The following is a 21,236-nucleotide window of genomic DNA, read 5'->3' on the forward strand; positions in this document are numbered from 1 at the left end:
GCAGTATATCATGCTTTCCCCATGTGAGGATCTGTGCCGGTCGTGGCTTCCACCGAATAATTAGCGCCACTGTCGATAAGATGAGCGAAACCGAAGCATGGCCTGTTTCCTGCATCCATGTGCTACTAGTCCGAGGTTGACTCTGCACCATACTCATCATCATGGAGGAATCCAAGGATATTGCCGAACCTCCCTTACTCATCTTTGAAAAACCTGAATTCGAGGTGGAAATCACTGGAACACATGCTGTCGCAGCCCCGGTGGACCACGTGGCTGCATTCAAGCGATGGATGAATAGCTTCCGTTCCAGGAAGGGCTGCCACCCTTCCGAAAGATATATTGAAGGCTGGCCAGAGGACATCACACAAGATAAGCGGGACCTCATCCCTGACCTGTCATCCTTGCATGAGATTCAGGAAGTACAAGAGAAACAGTGGGAATGCTTATCCCGCCATTCATCAACCCTGGGAACTGTGAAGACTGCTACCCTAAGTATTGCTAGTCAAAGCGTTGTAAGATCGAGGGGAACTACACAGAGCACGACAAATCAGAGTATAAGGTCCGATGTTCGTGAATCCTTGGACAGCCTAAGGCCCACGTTGAGCTCCCCCATCGATGAGGAGGCTCAGCATCGGGCAATCAAGAGGCGCCGTGTTCTCCGAGAACTGATTACCACTGAATGTGACTATATTTTCGGCCTGAAGGCACTTGCTGATGTATGTTTCAGATCTGGTCTACCAGGTCCCTCATATTTCAACTCGCTGACGGCTAACGGTTTCATGATCTTTAGGCGCTCTTCATCGTATCCGTCAGACCGGAGATCTACCATAATATTCAGCAGATCCGCGAAACACACGAGCACTTTCTGGCAAAGATTCGAAAGTTGACCTCGATCTCAAACCTTGCGGGGGCTGAGTTCGATAGTTTGATGCCCCAGGGGCTCCACAAGCGCCTAAGTGCAATTGACTTTGGACTCCGAGCCTTTCATAACAAGTCTCTGAGATCACGCAGCTTTAGGGCTTCAGTGGACTCCCGTCTTAAGGCGTTGGCTGCACAAACCAAAGAGGCTTTGCAGGTCGCGCAAGAAGTAGGGAATTTGGTGAGTACTCCTAACAAGCCTCCTAGTCTTCAGCTGTTGACTTATCGATGCAGTCCAAGTCTTTCACGGCCTACAAGTTATTCTTCAAGAACTACAACTTACTGACAACGGATGTCTCTGTTCTGCGCAATACTATACCAAATTGGCGTATCTTTGACCAGGGAATTGAGGCTCTTTCGAAGTCTGTTGCATCAGTGGAAAGGCAGACACAAGAGGGAAACAAGGCTATGTCTTTGAACGACCTTGTTATCAAGGTTTGAATAACCGAATCCATTGGGTCCATGGATGCTGACAGACCCGCAGCCAGTCCAACGTCTGTGCAAATACCCCCTGTTACTTGAGGAGTTGCTACGCTGGACGCATATCCAAGACGACCCAACCGCCCATGACGGTATTCGGCAGGTGCTCGAAGGGGTCCGTGTGGTGGTGCGTGATATCAATTACGGGACTGTCAGTCCTATCGACAATGGACTAGTCAACAAGACTCTGTCATTGCAGGGATTCATGGATCTATCCACAACGGTGAGATAGCACACATATCCTACTCGGGAACATGGTCACTAAACCGAAGATTGAATCTGCAGAACGCGGTCAGTGATGCTTACAAACAGCTGGGCCCATTGACCCTTTGCGGCGTTCTGCATATTACATACCAGACCTCAGCCCATATTATCGGTGGCTACATGGTCTGCATTCTTTTCCCTTATCATCTGTTGATTGCCAAACCGACCGATGATTACCGGAAAATCCAAGCAGTGGCGTGCCTGTATATTCCCGACATGAAAATCGATTCATTGAGGAACGGAGAAGGTAAAGCACCTGCCTTTCTGGACTAACCGTACGCTAAGTGCCAAAGTAGGACTTCATTGTTATGGGTGCTTGTTTTCCTGGAAGTTGACGTTTCAACACCTCGACGAGAATTTCGAGTTGGTGCTTAGTGCATCATCGGCATGCGAGGAAAAGAAATGGAAGACGGAGATACTCAAGTCTGCTGCCGCAATGGCTCATATACAGAAGCCAGTTTTGGCGAAGCTCAAAGAGCACTCATTTTTGTCTCTCGAATTAACTCCATTGACCTGCGGTAACGGTCCAACGCCTCCATTGCCTCGTCGGCCGTCCATGCAGGTGCTAGCCACGTCACGAACACCGCCAGATTCGCAGAACATCATCATCAAGAAGACGCATTGTCCACAGAAGCTTCAACACTCCAGCTCACTGGATGGTGAACTCGAGCGGCCAAAGATGTCTGCCTTGTGCCCAGCGTTGGTACTGACAGCCAACAGGCAGGATCGGATCCTCCTGGAGCGTGCCATCTCTTCCCTCTATACACGGGATGCCCTGCCATACCCTGGCATGAGTCTGGGAACAGGCGACTATTTCAATCCTGGATCCATTATGAGACATTTGAGCCTCCGGCCGGGATTATACCGACGCTCCAGCTGTGTGACTCTAAGCACAGGTGGGGTTTCTACTGTGTCTAGTATAGGAATGATCCGTACGGTTGAGAAAGACAGCAAAAAGCTGGCCAAGAGCCAGGACAGAACGCTACGGAATGTGTCGAAAGGCAAGCCAGCCGCAACTGACCATGAGAAGGAATCGGCCTTGCCGCGATATGGCAAGGGAGTAATCAACCGATCCAAGACATGGAAGGTGAAGGTCACCAAAGGCGAGACTGCACCGGTCAGTAAGGGAAGACAGGAGTTTGGCGAGGGTTGTTCCTTGAAGGCATCCACTATCCGCAGGATGTTCAATTCGATGTCATCCAAGAGATCGAAAAGACAGGTTCGCGTGGGGCTGGGGAGTGGAGCGTCGTGAAGGTGATGATGCAACTTGTTTGAGATTGCCTGCGGAATTGCATCAGATGGAGAGGCACAAAATGCATGGAATATGTTTGTTGTTCTTAGGGATTCGTATTGATTCGAGGACTGTGGGGGGGGGAGGGGAGATTGACCGGGGCGAAGCGAGACGTAATTAGTAGCATTAGCGAAAATGCCAGATGCGTTAGTGATTGGAATGATGATGATGAGGGAATTGAATTCCATAGCTTCTCCACCGAGGGTCCAGAAGGGAGGGACTGAGGAAGACCATCAGTCGATGATGACGTCGGTGCTCGGCCGGCGACCAGGGCATCTCGCAACCACGCTGCGTATTTAAAGGGCGGCTGCACTCGAGGAACGAGTCTCATCTTTACAACTCCAACTCCATTATCAGACGATTGTGAATAGAACCATTCATCTTCCCTGCCCATTTTTCTCCCATTCCATTGCTCTCCTTCATCTCTCTCAGTCGGTGCCCGCCTTTGTCCCTCCGGTAGCATCGTGGTGACGTCATTCCCCATCACCTCACACGACCTCGACTTGATCCAGCTCGACTTCTTCTCTCCCCATCTTCCCCTCTGAATCTGCGACTGCCTTCCTCAATTCATCCCATATCTACTTTCAGCACCAAGAATCCCACACATCAACATGCCTCGCCACAACGACCCCACCTCCAAGCTGTTCTACAAGGGTGCGTCCGACGACTTCATTGTCTTTGTCGACGACCACGACGTCCTGAACAGATGGCGCGGTGACCGCTCAATCCCCTTGGCCGATGTTCTTAACGGCTGGAAGATCTTCGTGACCCACAAGTGAGTGTCCCAATTGCCTCAATCCTGCTCCTTCAACCCTCACAAAACCAGCGCTATGGATCTACGAGAGTAAAGCTAACATGCACCCAATCAGGCACGGAGCCCAAGGTGTCCTCGACGGAGCCAGCAAGGCCAGTCTCGAGAATGAATTCGGGACTTCCAATGAAGATGATTGCATAACCCAGATCCTGGAGAAGGGTGAATTCCAGTCGACTATTGTATGTGCTATCCCCCCCTCCCCTTGACTCTTCAATGTTTTTGAGGAATGATGATGAATGCTGACTGAATCTAGGCTCGTGAGCAACAAGGTGATACCAACTTCCGTAATGGACCTGCTTTCCGGTAATTTCGTGCATGCATGCCTTGCTGGCTGGCGGGCTGGCCTCTTCCCATCATTGTCATATCATGGTTGAGTGGCCTTCCCTTGATGGGTAGGTGGATGTGATGTGTTGGGCAAGGATAATAGCATGATCTCGATTGATTGACCGAATACACTCATGAATGAGTATGCTTTTTACTAGCGGATGAATACGATGAAATAGTATGGATACATATCTAGTACCGGTTCTACCTAGAGGTAGATGGAATTTTAAAGAATAAGGACGGTCAATGAATACTGTGTCTATTTCTATCCTTATCCTGAATTCGTAGTTGGAATCTATCGCAACACATCGAATTATATACCACCACCTTTCTTCCCCTTTCTCTCTATTTCTCCCCTCCGCAAAACAACCCACCTCCCCAACTCCTCCCAAACCCTCCTCTTCTCCTCCAACGACATCCCCGCCGCCAACCCGCTCGTCGTCGTCGCCACAAACACCCTCGCCCCCTCCCACTCCTCCCCCCGCCCCATATTCTCCCCCTCCCCCTGCCAGCCATACCGAAACTCCTCCTTCCGAATCCCCCTCCCATACCTAACCCTCCACACCGCCTCCCAAATACTCTTCCCCACCAAACACACCACCTCCGGCCTCATCGCCGCCACCTTCCCTTCCAACACCGGCACCCCCGCATCCATCTCCGCCTTGCTCAGCATACTCGCGTCCCGGGTCGGTCGTTCCACGATATTCGTGTTCCCGATATTGTAGAGCTCGGGGAGACGGTATGTGTCGGAGGGGGGGTGGCGGATGGGGGTGATCCCGGACCAGTGGAGGAGTTTCCAGAAGAGGTTGCTCGGGTGCGCGTAGGCGTAGCCTGTTGTGCCGGTTAGGATGCCGGGGTTGACCCCGACGAGGAGGAGGGTCAGGTTGGGAGGGATGGTGTCGCGGAGGAGGGAGTCGGTGGGGGTGGGTGTTGAAGGAGTTCGGGGGATTCTTTTGCGGGTGCCGGTTGAGGTGGTTGGGGTCTGAGAGCGAGAGATTGGGCTCGTGGATACGGATGAGGATGAGGATGGGAGAGATCGGGTAATGGATCGGGTTATTCGGGTGGTTGGGAGCATGGAGATGGAGGTGTCGCGTTTACGTTTTCGGGGGGAGGTGGTTTGGATGTTGGATTCGTGTTTGGTTGAGGTGATGGGTTGTTGTGTAGAGATGTTCTTCGCCACGTGGAAGTATTGATTCAATCGGCCGTTGAATGTGGTTTTCTTGTTCACGGGGACGTCGTTCTCAGCCTCATGCTCGAGCTCGTCCTTGTGGGTGCCTTTTGTCTGGAGGTGGACTTCATGCGCATCCCCTTGGGGATTGTCGACGAGAGGGGACATTTGCTTGTTGGCTGGCCAGGTAGTTGGGTTAGTGAGTACAGGAACTAATTGTCTGGGTTAGTGGTTTATATATGAGTAGCAATTAGGAGCAATCATTTAAGGGCCGTGATTGGTGCTAAAAGCTTTTCTTTGGTTCGGGTTGCTGAGTTGATTTGCCTCATCTCTTGTTCCTCGGTCTGGAGCGTTCCAGAAGCTTAACTCTTTTGGGTTGTATGGACATTTAGCACGTGATTTATTTTTGCCTGAGTGGCGAGGTGTCTGTGAGGCAGATAAGGCATCAGTGTCAGGGAAGAGAGACTGTGTACTTTTGGGCTGTAACGCGTGCTGGCGTGCGAAAAGTACTATTGAGCATTGTTGAATGACTGAACAAGTTCTGTTACGTATAGGCGATTGTATATATTGTACTGGTTCAGATGAAGAACTCTCTAGACTGCTCTTTCTATTCAAGTAGCTAAATCTATGATACATCACAGCGGGATTACATTTACTCGCAATTTAGAACCACCAGAGTCCTTGATTGCGCGATCCAGGTCAATAGCTGGAGAGTCATTGCTGACCCAATATGATTTGTCTGTCCAACTCCAAAACACGGGTATTATTGCCACAGTAGCATTGTCGGGCATCACTTCATAATGTCGTATCGTTTCGTGGTCGTTAAGTGCGGTATAGATGCTATACCTTGTACTCGCTTCGTTTTGGTAGGGTCCATGGTACAGGGCAAACCACCTGTTTCCGTCAGTCCATGCATCTGAGGAGGTATTGGGTACATACCTCGCCTTCACTGTAGGCCCAGAAATAAACCCCAATTCCGATAAGGTAGTACAGTGCAGGATCGGTCCCTTGATAGAGGAGCATTGAGAGTAGAGCGCTGAGGGGATAGAAGATCAACCGGAACTCGATGCTGCGGTGTGCAAGGGTGCCGGCAAAGTATTTAAAAGGCCATTCCCACGCAAGACCCAGCAAGCCCATGAGAAGGTTGAGGATTTGAAGAACCGGAACCGGGTTCACAGCGCCGTTCAAATTATCCGTCATAAAGTCCCAGAATACCTTGGGCCAGATGAATCCCTCGATCGCACCGCCGATTTGGTCTGTATATCAAGGCACTTCGATTAGCTGTCCTGTTGCTAGGTCAAAGGAACGAGCGCTGTACATACAAGCTGCGGCCGTGAGGATAATGAGTCGCGCCCAGTGATTCTTGATAAGTCTTCCCATGATAGGCAAGCCTGGGAAGCAGTGGCAGTATCAAGCGTCTTCCGTCCTGCGAAAGAGCCCTTTACTCAACTGGAGGTACAATGCTGTGGCTGTCTCATAAACACACAGATTGCGTTTTTCCGATAAAGAAGTCCTCAACCATCCACCTGATCAATGAAATTCATACGCGATATGCTCGTCCCAAATGACATGGCAGGTGAGACTAGTGAAGTGCACGGTTGCTCAAGTCTTGCCCGGCAGTTCGCTTGGAGGGACAGAGAGTGTGTAGAACGAATAAGCTTCACCACAATCACATCACATGAACTCAATGTAGGAAGGGCGATGCAGCGTTGCTTCGAGAAGCCATGTAATGCACTGCAGAGCAAACCAGTGATTGACAATGTCGTGGTGGTCATGGAGGGGGAATTGCCAGGAATACATAGCTTCCGGCGCCAAAGGAGGAGACCACCTGATCGCCATCTTCTTCACGATAGGCCGACGCCCAGGTATCTCCGTCCTCCTCTGTTCCCCTCTCAACGCCTGTGATACGTGGATCCTTTTTATCAACCGCTCTTTTTACGAGACCAATCATGAACAAAGCCCTGGGGGAACGAAAATAACCACCCTGGACTTCTTCATGGCTACGGGTCATGATTGGACCTGAACGCACGGCGGAGCGTGACAGCGCAAGTGATCCTGGGAGCTTTGATGCTGGACGCCCCAGCCGGGCGCTTCGAAGTCCCGGAGGCCAGCCACTCAGCGCCAGCCGCGGGCCAGACGGACGGGGTGTGATGCACTAAGTACTACGGAGTAGCGACTTGACGGGGCGTGACGGTGGAGCGGACGATGCAGGAGATTTGCGGCAACACACTTTAGCGGCCGATGCATCTCTGGCAGGTCCACGTTCCGTCCTTCTGATTGCTCCAACCAGGCCAGGTGCGCCTTTGATGGCGAACCTTCTTGTGAAGACTCGAGAAGCGGGGAAGTCGGTGTCCTGGTGGTCGGTTGATTTTCGTTCCCCCGTCCTTCCCAGAGCTTCAGCGGGCGCTTACTGATGCAACACAGATTGTTACACAGCCTTAAATACCCGCTGGCAGGCCAACTCGACCTTGCTCACGAAGCTCTCGTCCACTCGCGGGGGAAAAATAGCAAAAATTACAGAAACTGGCCAAAAAGGCACCGAAACAGGAAGAGTGATGGACAACTCACCGTCTTTTCGACGACCACCACCACCCGGGAATAATAATAGCACCGTCCCTACTACCCACACGGTCCGAGTGCCAATCTGGCTGTCACTAATTGTGATGAAAACCTCGACCGTGCAGGGCCAAGAACTTAAACTGTGCCTCGGCTTTATCGCCTGATCCTTCTGCCCATCCTACGCCTGTGCTTCCCATAAAAAGCATCAGGGTCTCCTCTCCCGACCCCGGAGATGATTCTAATTTGGACTAGTACCTGGATCTTGGCTGTCTTGGCTCAAAATGAGAAGCCTATATTTGGTAGCAGACGGACTTTAATCTGCAGTCCTAGTCATTTCCTATCCGCCACTGAGGTACACGGTCAATCTTGATGGCCGCTCGGACCGTGTGTGACGGGATGCGCGCTTGCACCAGGCATCTCATAGGTCGAAATTGACCGAGACTCCACCCTTCCTGACGCCAATCAACGGAGAAGTGAGAGAAATATAGAACAGTCGATGAGGGGTTGACGAGTTGTCGATGGCAACCCTCAATCCTGGTGCCACATGGTTCAGTTGGTGGCGGATGCCGGGAGATGAAAATACAGGCAGCATGCTAAGAGAGGGGTCTTGAGCCATTTGACTCGCCAGGCCCTATCATGGCACTATTGAGCGCACCAATCGTGATAACTTTACGAGCACGACAATGGGAGACTTAGAGAGGGTGTGACTGACTCTCACCCGATAGCGAGTGGTCTTGAATACGAGCGGAAGGATCGTCTCCTCAACGTAACAGAATTTGACCCGAGCCAAGTGCTCTTGATCGAAGAACCACGCATCATGCGATGAACTATCTCCTGATGCTCATAGTCTACAATTCTTTTCCGCCTGAGCATTGCAATCGGCAAGCTCGGGGAAGGTGTCTAACCGGGCGATCCGCTCTCTGCAGGCTACTTTAGCGACGCCGTAAGTCCGCGCAGAACAGGGGTTGGGGTAAATATAGCAGCAGGAATCCTGATCATCGCGTCTCTCGCCAGCGTCTCCCCTCCTCGCTGCAACCAGAACCGTATCTCTGGGTACCAAGACGCTTAACGGAGAACCTCACCGGCCAAACCCCACACCGAACTACTCGCATTATTCATCCTGGTGGCCTAGACCGTTTTGAGATAACAATGCTATAATCGGGTCTGATTCGTGTTTCCCAATTGGCCCCCAGCCCTCTGCGTTCATCGGCATTTCCCGCATCCTGAACGATCTCGACCACGGAATCCGACACATGAAGCCCGTCAATGTGCCATAATATTCGATAAACGAAGGAGAATTCAGGAATTGCTGTCCGTGCCCTGAGGTCACCAGCGTGTCTGCATCCCTTTAAAACGATCAACAACATCTTATCTAACTTGGCGCACAAAGTTTCTCGCTCTACGCGGGCTAAACGCATCGCATGCTCCGACGAAGCGTGTTGGCTTGCGAAGGACAATCTATTTATGGATTCCTAGACCATTTGGGCTGCACCGATCTCACTCCTTTGATATACGGTACCGGCATCGTCAGAGAAACGCCCATCGAAATACGCGCTCACAAATCCTTCACTCCTTTCAGGTACTGGTCATTGCAGGTCGATGACCGCGCCTTCATTTAGAGACTTTTCCCGTTTGTATGCTCATCTAATCCTGCTATCACCATGGTTCATACTTGGAGCTCATTTTTTGCCGCATCAAAACTTTGGTTCTACTCGGTGTTCTGGGGCCTGCATATTGTCATATTCGCAGTAGGGTGGTAGGTCGATAACCCCAAATAGCCGCCAGTGCAGCTACTGAGAATCTCTAGGTACGTACAGGTTACAGACAAGAAACTGGATGCCCTCAATACTCTGAAGTATTCCGTTTGGATATCAAGAGGCGCTGGTCTCGTCCTATCTTGCGATGCGACCCTTCTCTTGTTGCCTATGTGCAGAAACGTCGTCAAGACCCTAAGACCCCGAGTGCGATGGTTACCGTTGGATGAGACGGTATGGTTCCATCGTCAGGTGGCCTATGCTCTCCTTATTTTCACCATAATCCACACGGCCGCTCATTACGTGAAGTAAGCCAGATCTTCTGGAAGAAGGGGTCATTGTTCTAACAACAAGCAGTTTTTACAACGTCGAAAAGGATCATATCCGACCTGTGCTGGCTGTTCAGATTCATTATACCGAGGCTGGCGGGATAACAGGCCATGTGATGCTCCTTTGCATGATGCTCATGTACACCACTGCTCATCAACGGATCCGGCAGCAGTCTTTTGAAACCTTCTGGTACACACACCATCTTTTCATACCGTTCTTTCTGGCACTATATACGCACGCCACGGGCTGTTTCGTCCGGGACACTGCAGAACCTATCTCGCCTTTTGCGGGCTCTAGGTTCTGGAACCACTGCTTAGGGTACGAGGGCTGGAGGTGGGAACTAGTCGCTGGAGGCTTGTATCTGCTCGAAAGGCTGTACCGCGAGATCCGAGCGAGACGTAAGACGGTGATCCTCAAGGTGGTCCGTCATCCATACGGTATGTTCTAATCATGCCATCGCTGTTGTCTGGAAACTAATGCCACAAACACAGACGCAATGGAGATCCAATTTCGCAAAGATAGCATGAAATATAAGGCAGGCCAATGGCTCTTTATCCAGGCTCCCGACGTTTCCAGCAATCAATGGCATCCATTTACTATCACGTCTTGTCCATTCGACCCGTACATCAGCATCCACGTCCGCCAGGTCGGAGATTTCACTCGCGCCCTGGGCGATGCACTAGGATGCGGACCAGCACAAGCGAGAGACTTGGAGGGGCTTGACCCTATGGGGATGTACGAAGTCGCCCTCCATAATGGACAGAGGATGCCCAGGCTCCGTGTTGATGGTCCATACGGAGCACCAGCCGAGGACGTCTTCGAAAACGAAGTGGCCGTCCTCATCGGAACCGGCATTGGCGTCACACCCTGGGCTTCCATCCTAAAAAACATCTGGCACCTACGTACCGACGCCAAATTAGCTCGTCGTCTCCGTCGTGTCGAATTCATCTGGGTCTGCAGGGACACTTCATCTTTCGAATGGTTCCAAGCCTTGCTCTCCTCTCTTGAACTTCAATCTGCCACTGAGGCAGAATTCAACGGCAAAGCCGAATTCTTACGCATCCACACCTACCTCACTCAGCGGTTGGACGACGATACAGCCGCCAACATCTACCTCAACTCGGTCGGCCAGGCTGTCGACCCACTTACCGAGCTACGAAGCAGAACGAACTTCGGTCGTCCAGACTTCAAACGTCTCTTCACTGCCATGCGTGACGGTCTACAGGATCAAACATACCTGTCCGGCGTGCATGTGAATACAACCACCGAAATTGGTGTCTACTTCTGTGGTCCAAACGCCGCTGCCAGACAGATCAAGGAGGCAGCCATGGCGACCTCCACAAGGGACATCAAGTTCAAATTCTGGAAGGAACACTTCTGAAGAAGTTTCCAATCCTCTCGCCTTGTCTTTTTATGAAGACTAAATGGTTCAAGCAGTCCATCGGCTTACCAATGGACTGAAGAAGACCTCGATCACGGAAGGATCAATCCTTAGTATGTCAACAACAAAAGGATAGAAAAGAAAACAAAGAAAGAAAAAAAAGCAAGAAGCTCCATGACACGAATGTTGATGACTTATGACTCTCTTCACGTCTCTTTGATTATTTGTTGTCTCTGTCTGTCGCGAACTGCAATATCCTGTACAATACTTCTTACTGTCTTTACACGGCTCATAAATGTTTAAGGGAATACAATGCGTCTAGGCGAATCGTACATCGCGTAATAAGCCCAATGCATCATTACCAACGCTAATCTAATCTACCAATACTACCCCCCCCCGGGCGCTCCATTAACCTATCTGCATCCCCTCATCCTCACTCTCGGCATCCTCAGGCATATTAATCGGCAACTTAGACGAAACACTCCCACCCGCACCCACACCCCTCACCACAACCTCATCCAACTCCATCTCAATATCCAAATGAACCCGTAATCCCTTCTCCACCAACACATTATACACATGTCTCAACTCGTCAAATCCCATCCCCTCTTCGCCCTTTCTCGACTCTCGCGGCGAGATAAGATCAGCCCGCAGATGCGTAAATGCCAACATGATGAGTTCTTTCGACCACGGACATGCGCGCATACCCCGGTAGAAGACGTCCTTGGCGCGCTTGATCTCGTTCCGGGATAGTTCGAATAGGATGTAGAGTTTCCAGAGGGTGATGCTGGAGTGGGCTGTAGAGGTGGAGGTGGAAGTGGAAGGGGAGGTGGTGTCGCCGATGGCTTTTTCGAAGGCGGCGCGGACGGAGTGGAGGGTTGAGCCGGCGTAGATGGGACGGTTGAGTTCGGTGTAGATGGAGAAGAGGTGGGTGGTTATGGGGATTTGGGTGGGTGTGGATGTGAGGGGGTCGGGGTAGGAGGAGGTTGTGGTGGTGGTGATGTCGCGGATGGTGTCGCGGACGCGTTCTTCGATGCGGAAGCGGGATTCGTTCCAGGCGAAGAGGGAGAGGAAGATGGTGTTGTGGCGGAAGAGGGAGATGCTTTCGGATAAGAGAGCGCGGATGTGTGAGGGTTTGTAGACGTTGCTGGTGCGGATGTGGTAGTAGAGGAACCGGGCGCGGGATTGATGGAGGAGTTCGGTGGTGAAGGCCGTGAATGGCTTGGATTGGTCGGGTAGGGAGGCGAGTCGGGCAAGTGCGCTGCTGTAGGCTTCTAGGGCTTTGTTGAGGTCTTGGGAGTGCGAGAGGTAAGATAGAATGGCTAGGCAGTCTGTGCAGGCTATGAAGATGTTGGCTTTGTCGTTGGCAAGACCGATTTGCTGGGCTTCTGATAGGTACTGCAGGGTTGTTAGAGGATGAATTGGGGTGAGGGCATTGAAACTTACGCTCTGTATCTTCAGCAGATTTGTCGGGCTGAAAGAGGGTTGGCTTGAGGCATCGGGAAAGTCCTTGAAGTCGACGCTGTTCTGGGGTATGCAGGAGAGCAGGTAAGATGCATGGGCTACATTGCGCGTCTCGAGAAGCTCCCAAATCCAGGTCTGCCAGAGAATAACGCTATCCACTCTGTCGCGATCGGTGAATGTCTTGCTCATAGAGAGGGAAGTTGCCCAAACATGGTCGGCAGCTGCGTGATTGCCGGAGCGCCGTTCCATGAGAGCATAGGCATTGTAAAGTCGCAGGTTAGCTGATCGCTTTTTGAGCAGCGATTTCGCATATTTCCGAGCATCCTTGGCATTGCACGCAAACTCCACAGCAAGACCATATTCAGCCAGATCATCATTGCCAGGGTTCGCTTCTATCAGCAGCCGAAGGGTTCTGCGGACCCACGCAGGGTCAATGTCGGATTGTGAATCCGACGTGGCATTGCTCCAGGTTTTCAAGGCCGAAAACCACGTGGTTGGCTCGGCGAAAAGAGTGTCTAGTGCGACGATAAAGTTGTGATGAGGGAAGAGGACGGGGCTTGTCGCTGTAGGCTCAGTGTCAGCAGCCACACTTGGCAGCCAGTCCGCAAGCGTTGCATAAAAACTGCTGGCAAATTCGTTCCGTATAAAGCCGTCTCCATTCCAACGACTGGTTGTGCCCAAGCTTTGGACCGATGAAATCGGTGGAAGATGACAGAAATGAAGAAAGCCGTCAATCAGCATATATGCTAGGTGTGTCTGCCATGTTAGCGACAGGATTTCTTCAAGATCAGAAGCAATAATGACACGGTAAGGGTCATCTTCCTCCGAGTCATCGATACTGCGAGCTGGTAACCGAGCATTGACAATTCGCTCCCTTTCGTATGGTGTCCAGGATGCGAATAAGGCTCGCGCGTCAAGCTGGAATCGAGGCTTTTCGGTATCACTCGGTTTTTGAAGCACATTCTCTGTGCTCGTCCAGCCTTTGGCGCCTGCTTCACCAACACGCGAGACCTCTGATTCCCAAAATTCTAGGAAAGCCGACATCAAATCTTCTGGGCTTTGGTTGTCGTCAACCGAGTCGGGTCGGAAGAAAGTCAGCTCGAGAAGACCTTGCCAGAGAGCTGCTGCATGCTCCGTGAACCCAGCTTCGCGGATGAAGAGCGTCAACCGAAGAAACAGATACAAGTGGATTTGGACCTTCTCAGGTTTCTCTGATGTAGACCTATTGAGCCTCAGACACTCAAGGAAGGTAGCAAAGCATCGCTCATAAGTAAAATCTAGAAACTCGGTTTGACGGAAGTCGAGATATCGGATCCAAAGGCTTATGTACTGGGGATTTGACTTCAAAGTAGTCTGCCACTGAGCGGACAGCTTCTTGGTATCCCATAGTTTGGCACCCTCCTCAAAAAGGCCAAGTAAAAGGCGATCCCTCGCAAAGTTCGGTCCAACCTTTTTCAGCGCCTTTTCGTACAGCGATAGCTTAATATCGGCCAAGCCCTTTTGTTCCGCGTACGTCAAAGAGCCAGACTCTCTCTCGGATCCTCGGAGAAGCGATTCTTGGTGGTCAATAAGAGTGAGCCATGCGATAACATCGGTAGGATGCTTTTCAATATTTCTTAACAATTCCGCATTGCGTTGTTTGATCTCCTGGTCAGGGTCACTCCGGCTCCCCTCTCGGTCCGAATCCGTCTCAGAGACGGCTTCCACATCGCTGGGCAAGTCTTCGCCTGGTTTTGCTTTGCCATGAATCGATCGATATGCGTATTTCTCGTCACCCGAGTCGATTTCTAGAAAGTCATGGCGCTTCCCATTGCCGGAGGCACTCAAAGGAATGTAGTCCAACGTTTCTGCGGCTGCGTCAAGCACAGACTCTGGCCGTATCCGAAGTAGTCGCTCTTTGCTCTTATTAAGACCTGAGAGGAGATTCTTCGCTTTCGCCCTGGACTTTTCCGTTTTATGTTCGCTCGTTATAACCAACACGTCCTCGACCGCGCTCTCTCGATCGATTTTGTAGCTGGGGGGCAAGCCCAAAACTCTGCCACGACCAACTCGATGATATTGCGGAATGCTGTATCGATGTAGGGTTCCATATATGAGATTGTACCGGTCGCCCTTGCTGTCTATGAAATACAAATCTGAGGCTTCCTCGGTCGGGGGCTTCACGGTGCGGCTCGGTGCAGATGTTCGTGGATATTCGGGGGTGGGCTCTCGTCGGCGATGACTAGCTTCCTTCTGAGATGGACGATGTTCCCTGTGTTCCTTGTGACGTTCTCGAGACCTGGAGCGGTCATGATGGCTCCTATGTCTTGAGCGGTGCTTGGAGCGGTGCCTGGACTTGTCATCGCGGTCGGAGGTGTCGCGACTGGGGCCGGGCGGCCGATCAGCTTCGGGCGGAGGGGCTGGCCGAGGCTTGAAGCTGGCGAAGCGTGGGATGGATTTCTTTTCCTGAAACAAAGGATTAGTCTCAAATGAGCCCAGTTCAAGCGACTTCCGAGCGGACATACCTGGGAGCCAGCGGAATCCATGCTCCTGGAGGTGAGGCATGGGGAGCTCTCCAAGGCGGCGGCGATGGCTGGAAAAACTCCGCTCCCGCTTCCCGCACTTTTTTCCGGCTTGGGCCATCGGCCTCAAAAAAAAGTTGCTCCGAGCCTGGAATTCAAGATCTCCACGGTGCCGGGGAATTTCTGCCCGCTAACGCTTGGGGTTTGTCATAATTATCGGAGACGACAATTGAGGGATGGACGTCTTTTGCAGCACACGATAAACGAAAATTTTACCATACCAACATGGCCTCGTCCCTCTCCGCGCAGCTGTCGCAGATTGCGGCAAAGTCGACCAACCAGTTGAACCTCAAGGCACAGCGCATAGCGCACTCGCAGTCCCTCATCTTTGACTGGAAGGTCGCCACCACTCAGGATTTTGATACCGTCTACCAAATATGTTTCGAAGGTTTTCAGGAGTTATGTCAGCTGGATCCCCGTTTCGCGCCGTTCGAGCGCACCATCTTCAGCGAACAGAGCAAGGCGGAGGACCGTACGGAGATGAGTGCTGCTCAAAATAAGGAGCTCAGCACCGTGTTGGAAGCTTTCCTGGCTCTGGTGGGAGGTCATTTGCTGCTCAGTCCGGCCGTGAAGGCCGTTGACTGGCTGATTAGGCGTTTCCGGTACGATTCACATGTCGATTCGTCCCTCATCCACCAGGACTATGTTCGATGGGCTAATGAGCTTGCAGGGTGCACGAATACAACACCGAGTTCACAATTCTCACATTTCTGCCTTACTATACCACCCCCCTTTTCCTGAACTTGTTGTCGATACTGCCGGAAGATCTGACCCCGACCTTCAAAATCTTGAACCCGTACAAGAAGAGCCAAATCAACCCCCCACGCCATCCACTCGTGCACAGTGCGACGACCAACAAGCATTTCTTAGCAGCCGTCAACAGATACACCCTCCAAGTCAGCAAGCAGCGGGCACACCATCATGCTCTTCTGTCATTGTGGGCGGGAATTCTTACGGAGGCAGTTGCTGGCATGTTGGACTCCGCGCGCTCGGGCCGACGCGATCTTGAGAAAGAAAAGCACGAGGATGTTATCTTGAAGGTTCTTCCGGTCCTGAACGATGGCTTAAGTATGAAGGATGTCTCTGAGCTGGTGATTGGTTGCTACATGGTCTGCGTGGTTCTTGCACAAAAGGCTTCTCTTCAAGACAAACTTCTCGATGGGTTGATGGAGGCCGTTGCCGGATCGTGGACCGAAGAAACCATGGAATCGGGTTTGATCTGTCTGTCTGTCCTGGCACAGCAGAAGCCGGACATGAAGATTCCCAAGCGGGCCTTCAAGGCACTGCTTCGCCTGGAAGAACCCGTGAAGCAGCTGTCGGCTATTTCCACACAGTATCCGACATCACATCTGCTTCTCGGCTTGGTGTCCGGGTGCGTCGACGATCTCTCGAAGCAGAAAGATACCGCACGCTTGGATCTGCTATCCCTGTTGTTCGAGACCAACCTCTTGGGCGAGCCAGAAGCGGCTAAGGCCATGGCAACAATCCTTCACGCTATCAGCCATGCTCATAGAGAGGGTGTACTCTCTTTGGATGCCCAGACACACCTTGCAGAGCTTGTTCAGCATTTCAGCCAGTCCGAGTCTCTCCGGCCCATCTTCCAGAAGACGATTGAGGAATCGTCCATCGATGTTGCGGCACTCGAACACAACCTGCAAACGGTCATCGAATCCGTGCCCGCCACTCAAGCCATCAAGGATGTCGAAATGGGAGATGCACAGCAGGAAGTTGTCGACGATGGTTTCGCCTCAGCCCTTGAGTCGGTGGCAGGGAAGAAATTGGACGCTTCGGCTCTCAGTGCGCAATCGATTTCCGCCTTCGAGGGCCTTGTCCAGACCTTTGCCCTTGCCGTTGGCTCTCAGGAGAAGTTGGAAACTTTTGTTGAATTGCCAGCCCTTGGAAAGACCGATGCTTCGAAATCCCCGCAGTACCTGTCGTTCTTTGTCCGGACTTTCTCCGGTTCATACCCCATTGGCACAAGGGCGACTGCGCTGAACTTGGTCTCATCACTACTCAATTCCGTGTCCCTCGATGTCGATCTTCAGGCCCTTCTGCCTTTCTTGCTGGTGGCTCTGGCAGACCCCTCGGAGAGAATTCGGCGCGAGGCAGCGGGCGTGCTAGCTACAATTGGAAGTTTGTATAAGAAGAACAAGAGAAGTGAGGCTAACGTCTGGGCTCGCGATACGATCTACGGTAAACATTCGAAGAACGTTCAATGGCTTGCCGGTCGTGATGCGCAGAAGATTGTCGAGCGCGCGTTGTTGCCAGGCCTGGAGGAGTATGTCCTTGATCAGACTCACATTGGTCGGGTTCTTGAAGCTACCTTGCGAGGATCTTCGGCTCCCGATTCGGGCGCCGCTGAGCTGAAGAAGCCACTTCGCTTGAGCCTGTTCACCTTCCTCTGCTCCCATGCCGTCCAATTGCCTCTTTACGCCCCGAAGTTGTCTCTGCTCAAGCTTCTCAACCGTGTTGATAGGGCTGGCGGAACAACTCGCACGAAGGAGCTTGGACCATTCTTAAAGACGTGGCGGGATCTGAACGACCAGGAAGCCAAGGATACTTGTGAACGGGAGCGTGTCTCTGTGGCGGAAGTGGACCAGCAGGCCGTTCTGACGGTCACGCCCAAGGACAAGGATGCTCTCACCTTGCTTCTGTCCTATGTGAGCCCGTACTCGCAGTCTCTGCGACCCTCTTTTGTTACGGCCATCTTCAACCGTATGAAGGATGTCTGGGCTACCGTTGCGGAGGAGCTGCAGGTTAATGCTTCAGAGAAGCTGTTCGAGATCTCTCTCAGCGAGACCGAGTCACCGCTGGTTCACGGTTGCAGGGACATCCTTCGCAGCGTTGAGCTTACCGGCTCGGTGCTCCTTCAGTTCCTCCAGAAGATCCCTGTCTCTATCACGGACATGGAGTCTCTCGGCCCTGCGCCCAAGAGGAGACGCACTAGTCAGACTAACATGGTCGCCATGACCATCAAGGATGAAGCCAAACTCAGCAAGCTCATGGAGAAGATGACGTTCATCTTGGAGCTGGTGGACAGCTCCGCTCCGGAGGCTCATCCCGAGTTGGCTGATGGTTTGTTCCAGACCCTGGCTGCCCTTCATCATTTCAAGTCCCAGATCCAGTCTGGTTTGAGCTACCTTCTGAGCTTGACGCTTAGCAGCCTCCTTGCCATCGTCAACCGGTCCAAGGGTACCGCAAAGGCACGGTTCGATACTTCGGTTATCCGGGCTGACTTGGTTGTGGATTGCGTCCGTACCACTGATAGCCCCCAGGTTCAGAATGCAGCTCTTCTTCTTGTGGCGGGCTTGTCTGTCATCGCTCCTGAACTGGTCCTTCACAGCGTGATGCCCATCTTTACGTTCATGGGTTCTAGCGTCTTGCGGAAGGACGATGAGTACTCGGTCTCCGTGATTGATCAAACGATCGATCAGGTCGTGCCAGCTCTTATTCAGTCATTGCGCAACCAAAAGCGCGACGTCGTGTCTGGGACTTCGGAGTTGTTGCTCAGCTTCACGGCTGCCTTTGAGCACATTCCTTCCCACCGCCGCCTGCGCTTGTTCCATGCTCTGGTCACCAAGCTGGGAACTCAGGACTTTTTGTTCGCTGTTCTGGCCATGCTCGCGAATCGTTATGCCATGGATAAGGACGTTCTTATTTTGATGACCGGGTTGGTGTCGGATGCTAGTGCAACGGTTGAGCTTAGCACATACAGCAAGTTCTTGGACTTGGTCAACGACTCGCTCAAGTCCAAGCCCGGTATCTCGCAGGTTCTGCTTGGCATCGGAAGTGATGACGGCCGCGAGCCCCAGAAGGTTGCAGTCGACTTGCTCCGGACGCTGGCTCATCTGTTCAAGCACTCGTCGCTTAAGGTCAAGATGGCCAAGGACTTCGCCACGGAGGGAGACGAGGTGGTTGGACAGATCCGCACACTCTTCTCTCGGATCTTGGAACAGGTCCTGGCCATTGGTGAATCCATGCAGAACGTGAAGCCTGTGAGCCAGGCCAGCGGTGATGTCCTTAGCGCACTCTTTGGTACTCTATCGATTGTGGACTTCCTCGACACTATCGAGGTCCTGCTCCAGCGCCCCAACGACGAGCTGCGGCGTAAGGTTCTCCGGCTGTTGGAAGGCCGCCTGCGTCAGAACCCTGAACGCGACGGTGCCTCGCAACACCGCATGCTCGACTTCCTGCCTACCTTGGTCAACATCGTCCAGTCCTCGCCTGATATCCTGCTCAAGCACGCTGCGGTGGCCTGCATTGATCGCATCGCCGAGAAGTATGGCAAGAAGGAGCCTTCCAAGGTCATCCACGCTGCTCAGGTGGTTGCTAGCGAGGCCTGCATTGGACAAGACGATGAACGTATTCGTATCATGGGTGTTTTGTGCCTTGCATCTATGGCTGAGGTTCTTGGAGAAGCGATGATTCCCGCGCTCCCGAATGCTCTCAGCCGATCCTTGGCGTTGCTGGAACAGAGTCTGGAAGAGGGCAAGGAAAACGCTCGGTTGCACGATGCCGTTTTCTCCTTCTTCTCTGCCCTGTTCATCCACCTCCCGTACATGATTTCTGCATCTCACCTGGACAGGATCCTTGTCCTCTCTTACAAGTCTGCCATTTCTGAAGGTATTGAGGATGAAAGCCGAGAAGAGGCGCTCCAACTCATGGCACGCAAGGTTGACGTGGCTGCGACATTCGCTGCGGTTGACCGTAACTGGCAGCATGCTGTCCAGGCTGGCCCTGATGCTACACGGGAGACTCTGGGAGTCATGAGCCTCGCTATTGAGAAGCACCCCAAGTCTGCTACTGTCAACAACCTTGCTGTCCTCACGAGTATCCTGTTCAAGGCCTTTGACCTGCGTCGGGAACAGGTCTCTTTGGATTCCAAGGCTACCTTCGACTTGTCTGATGTGGACGAGATCGAGGACATCATTAACGAGGTCACGATCAAGATGGTCTACAAGCTCAATGACACTACCTTCCGCCCTATCTTCACGAAGCTCCTGGAGTGGGCGACTTCCGGTGTTCCCAAGAAGGATGCCCGGGGCAGCCTAGCACGCCTTACTACGTTCTACCGGTTCCTCCAGGTCTTCTTTGGTACCCTCCAGGTATGCCCTTACATCCCTTGCCAATCCTATATGTGCTCTGTACTGACCAATCTAGTCCATCGTCACTGGTTACTCCAGCTACATCATCGAAAATGTGGTTTCCGTCCTGGGCAAGGCCAACCCATCCAACCAAGACACCAAGAGTTTGTGGTTGGCTACGATGCGCATGCTCAAGAACTCTTTTGAGTATGACCAAGACGGTACGTTCGGCCCCAAGTCTTATCCTGATTAGTGACTGACCTTTCTAGAATTCTGGCAATCCCCCTCTCACCTCACGGTCATTGCCCAACCCTTGATCTCTCAACTTGCGCACGCCAAGAACGCATCCACGGCATCCATAGTAGTTGCTGAGGCTGTCCCCGCTCTCACAGAGCTGGCCGTTGCAGCTGACTCGACCGATAATTACAAGGAGCTCAACACCGTGCTGATGCGTCTGCTCCGGCCCTCTGCTGGACCCAGCGGCAAGGCTGCCAGCGGTGAGAACCCTCACACGCGTCTCGCCGCGCTCAAGGCCCAGCAATCTCTCACAGAGCAATTGGGTGAAGAGTGGCTTGCGCTGCTGCCAGAGATGTTGCCTTACATCAGTGAGCTGATGGAGGACGAAGATGAGAACGTGGAGAGAGAAGTCCGCAAGTGGGTGAAGCAGATTGAGGGGATCTTGGGTGAGAGATTGGATGACATGTTGACCTGAGCTTACTTGACTTGACCACGTTTGGATGCCTGGCGTATGTTGGTGCTTGTAAATAAAAAGTTACAGGATCGATTTGCGGATCATATACCTGATATAGTGTTCTATTAGACTAACGATACTTTTTGAGTTTTG

The 21,236-nt window shown here is 52.3% G+C and overlaps 6 protein-coding genes across 6 annotated transcripts; 4 read left to right on the forward strand and 2 right to left on the reverse strand.

Annotated features, from left to right (window-relative positions):
• The first annotated feature begins 46 nt into the window (after window positions 1-46).
• Window positions 47-3,168, forward strand: BO80DRAFT_401103 (putative Rho guanyl nucleotide exchange factor). Its single transcript, XM_025717551.1, has 6 exons — window positions 47-716; window positions 791-1,099; window positions 1,153-1,353; window positions 1,403-1,621; window positions 1,684-1,909; window positions 1,956-3,168. The coding sequence occupies exons 1-6, from the start codon at window positions 162-164 to the stop codon at window positions 2,912-2,914; spliced, it is 2,469 nt and encodes an 822-aa protein (XP_025578178.1). The 5' UTR covers window positions 47-161; the 3' UTR covers window positions 2,915-3,168.
• A 126-nt stretch (window positions 3,169-3,294) lies between these two features.
• BO80DRAFT_376080 (SBDS family protein) lies at window positions 3,295-4,284 on the forward strand. Its single transcript, XM_025716646.1, has 3 exons — window positions 3,295-3,728; window positions 3,823-3,946; window positions 4,021-4,284. Exons 1-3 carry the CDS (start codon window positions 3,565-3,567, stop codon window positions 4,072-4,074), a joined length of 342 nt encoding a protein of 113 aa, XP_025578179.1. The 5' UTR covers window positions 3,295-3,564; the 3' UTR covers window positions 4,075-4,284.
• A 120-nt stretch (window positions 4,285-4,404) lies between these two features.
• BO80DRAFT_453000 (mismatch-specific DNA-glycosylase) lies at window positions 4,405-6,639 on the reverse strand (the record flags this gene model as incomplete). Its single annotated transcript, XM_025721977.1, has 4 exons — window positions 4,405-5,355; window positions 5,386-5,471; window positions 6,195-6,515; window positions 6,582-6,639. The coding sequence occupies 4 exons, from the start codon at window positions 6,637-6,639 to the stop codon at window positions 4,405-4,407; spliced, it is 1,416 nt and encodes a 471-aa protein (XP_025578180.1).
• A 2,719-nt stretch (window positions 6,640-9,358) lies between these two features.
• BO80DRAFT_272941 (putative NADPH oxidase (NoxA)) lies at window positions 9,359-11,487 on the forward strand. The gene is made up of 4 exons (XM_025714848.1): window positions 9,359-9,574; window positions 9,626-9,880; window positions 9,930-10,339; window positions 10,394-11,487. Exons 1-4 carry the CDS (start codon window positions 9,480-9,482, stop codon window positions 11,281-11,283), a joined length of 1,650 nt encoding a protein of 549 aa, XP_025578181.1. The 5' UTR covers window positions 9,359-9,479; the 3' UTR covers window positions 11,284-11,487.
• Window positions 11,488-15,312, reverse strand: BO80DRAFT_272916 (uncharacterized protein). Its single transcript, XM_025714847.1, has 3 exons — window positions 15,252-15,312; window positions 12,730-15,192; window positions 11,488-12,681 (listed from the first exon to the last, which is right to left on the reverse strand). Exons 1-3 carry the CDS (start codon window positions 15,270-15,272, stop codon window positions 11,692-11,694), a joined length of 3,474 nt encoding a protein of 1,157 aa, XP_025578182.1. The 5' UTR covers window positions 15,273-15,312; the 3' UTR covers window positions 11,488-11,691.
• Window positions 15,313-15,402: 90 nt separating this feature from the next.
• Window positions 15,403-21,236, forward strand: utp10 (snoRNA-binding rRNA-processing protein UTP10). Its single transcript, XM_025722519.1, has 4 exons — window positions 15,403-15,910; window positions 15,979-20,413; window positions 20,469-20,613; window positions 20,662-21,236. The coding sequence occupies exons 1-4, from the start codon at window positions 15,534-15,536 to the stop codon at window positions 21,102-21,104; spliced, it is 5,400 nt and encodes a 1,799-aa protein (XP_025578183.1). The 5' UTR covers window positions 15,403-15,533; the 3' UTR covers window positions 21,105-21,236.

Source organism: Aspergillus ibericus, assembly GCF_003184845.1.
Source record: "Aspergillus ibericus CBS 121593 unplaced genomic scaffold BO80scaffold_8, whole genome shotgun sequence".
NCBI lineage: Eukaryota > Fungi > Ascomycota > Eurotiomycetes > Eurotiales > Aspergillaceae > Aspergillus > Aspergillus ibericus.

What these genes read in the sequence shown, in the direction of transcription:
- BO80DRAFT_401103 (XM_025717551.1), top strand. Translation starts at nt 162, where the DNA reads ATGGAGGAATCCAAGGATATTGCCGAACCTCCCTTACTCATCTTTGAA. An exon ending in GCCTGAAGGCACTTGCTGAT is followed by an intron (nt 717 to 790) that starts GTATGTTTCAGA and finishes CATGATCTTTAG; the next exon opens with GCGCTCTTCATCGTATCCGT. An exon ending in CGCAAGAAGTAGGGAATTTG is followed by an intron (nt 1,100 to 1,152) that starts GTGAGTACTCCT and finishes TTATCGATGCAG; the next exon opens with TCCAAGTCTTTCACGGCCTA.
- BO80DRAFT_376080 (XM_025716646.1), top strand. Translation starts at nt 3,565, where the DNA reads ATGCCTCGCCACAACGACCCCACCTCCAAGCTGTTCTACAAGGGTGCG. An exon ending in AAGATCTTCGTGACCCACAA is followed by an intron (nt 3,729 to 3,822) that starts GTGAGTGTCCCA and finishes GCACCCAATCAG; the next exon opens with GCACGGAGCCCAAGGTGTCC. An exon ending in GTGAATTCCAGTCGACTATT is followed by an intron (nt 3,947 to 4,020) that starts GTATGTGCTATC and finishes GACTGAATCTAG; the next exon opens with GCTCGTGAGCAACAAGGTGA.
- BO80DRAFT_272941 (XM_025714848.1), top strand. Translation starts at nt 9,480, where the DNA reads ATGGTTCATACTTGGAGCTCATTTTTTGCCGCATCAAAACTTTGGTTC. An exon ending in GTCATATTCGCAGTAGGGTG is followed by an intron (nt 9,575 to 9,625) that starts GTAGGTCGATAA and finishes GAGAATCTCTAG; the next exon opens with GTACGTACAGGTTACAGACA. An exon ending in GGTGGTCCGTCATCCATACG is followed by an intron (nt 10,340 to 10,393) that starts GTATGTTCTAAT and finishes CCACAAACACAG; the next exon opens with ACGCAATGGAGATCCAATTT.
- BO80DRAFT_272916 (XM_025714847.1), bottom strand. Translation starts at nt 15,272, where the DNA reads ATGGATTCCGCTGGCTCCCAG. An exon ending in TGGATTCCGCTGGCTCCCAG is followed by an intron (nt 15,193 to 15,251) that starts GTATGTCCGCTC and finishes CCTTTGTTTCAG; the next exon opens with GAAAAGAAATCCATCCCACG. An exon ending in ATCTGCTGAAGATACAGAGC is followed by an intron (nt 12,682 to 12,729) that starts GTAAGTTTCAAT and finishes ACAACCCTGCAG; the next exon opens with TACCTATCAGAAGCCCAGCA.
- utp10 (XM_025722519.1), top strand. Translation starts at nt 15,534, where the DNA reads ATGGCCTCGTCCCTCTCCGCGCAGCTGTCGCAGATTGCGGCAAAGTCG. An exon ending in TGGCTGATTAGGCGTTTCCG is followed by an intron (nt 15,911 to 15,978) that starts GTACGATTCACA and finishes ATGAGCTTGCAG; the next exon opens with GGTGCACGAATACAACACCG. An exon ending in TTTTGAGTATGACCAAGACG is followed by an intron (nt 20,614 to 20,661) that starts GTACGTTCGGCC and finishes TGACCTTTCTAG; the next exon opens with AATTCTGGCAATCCCCCTCT.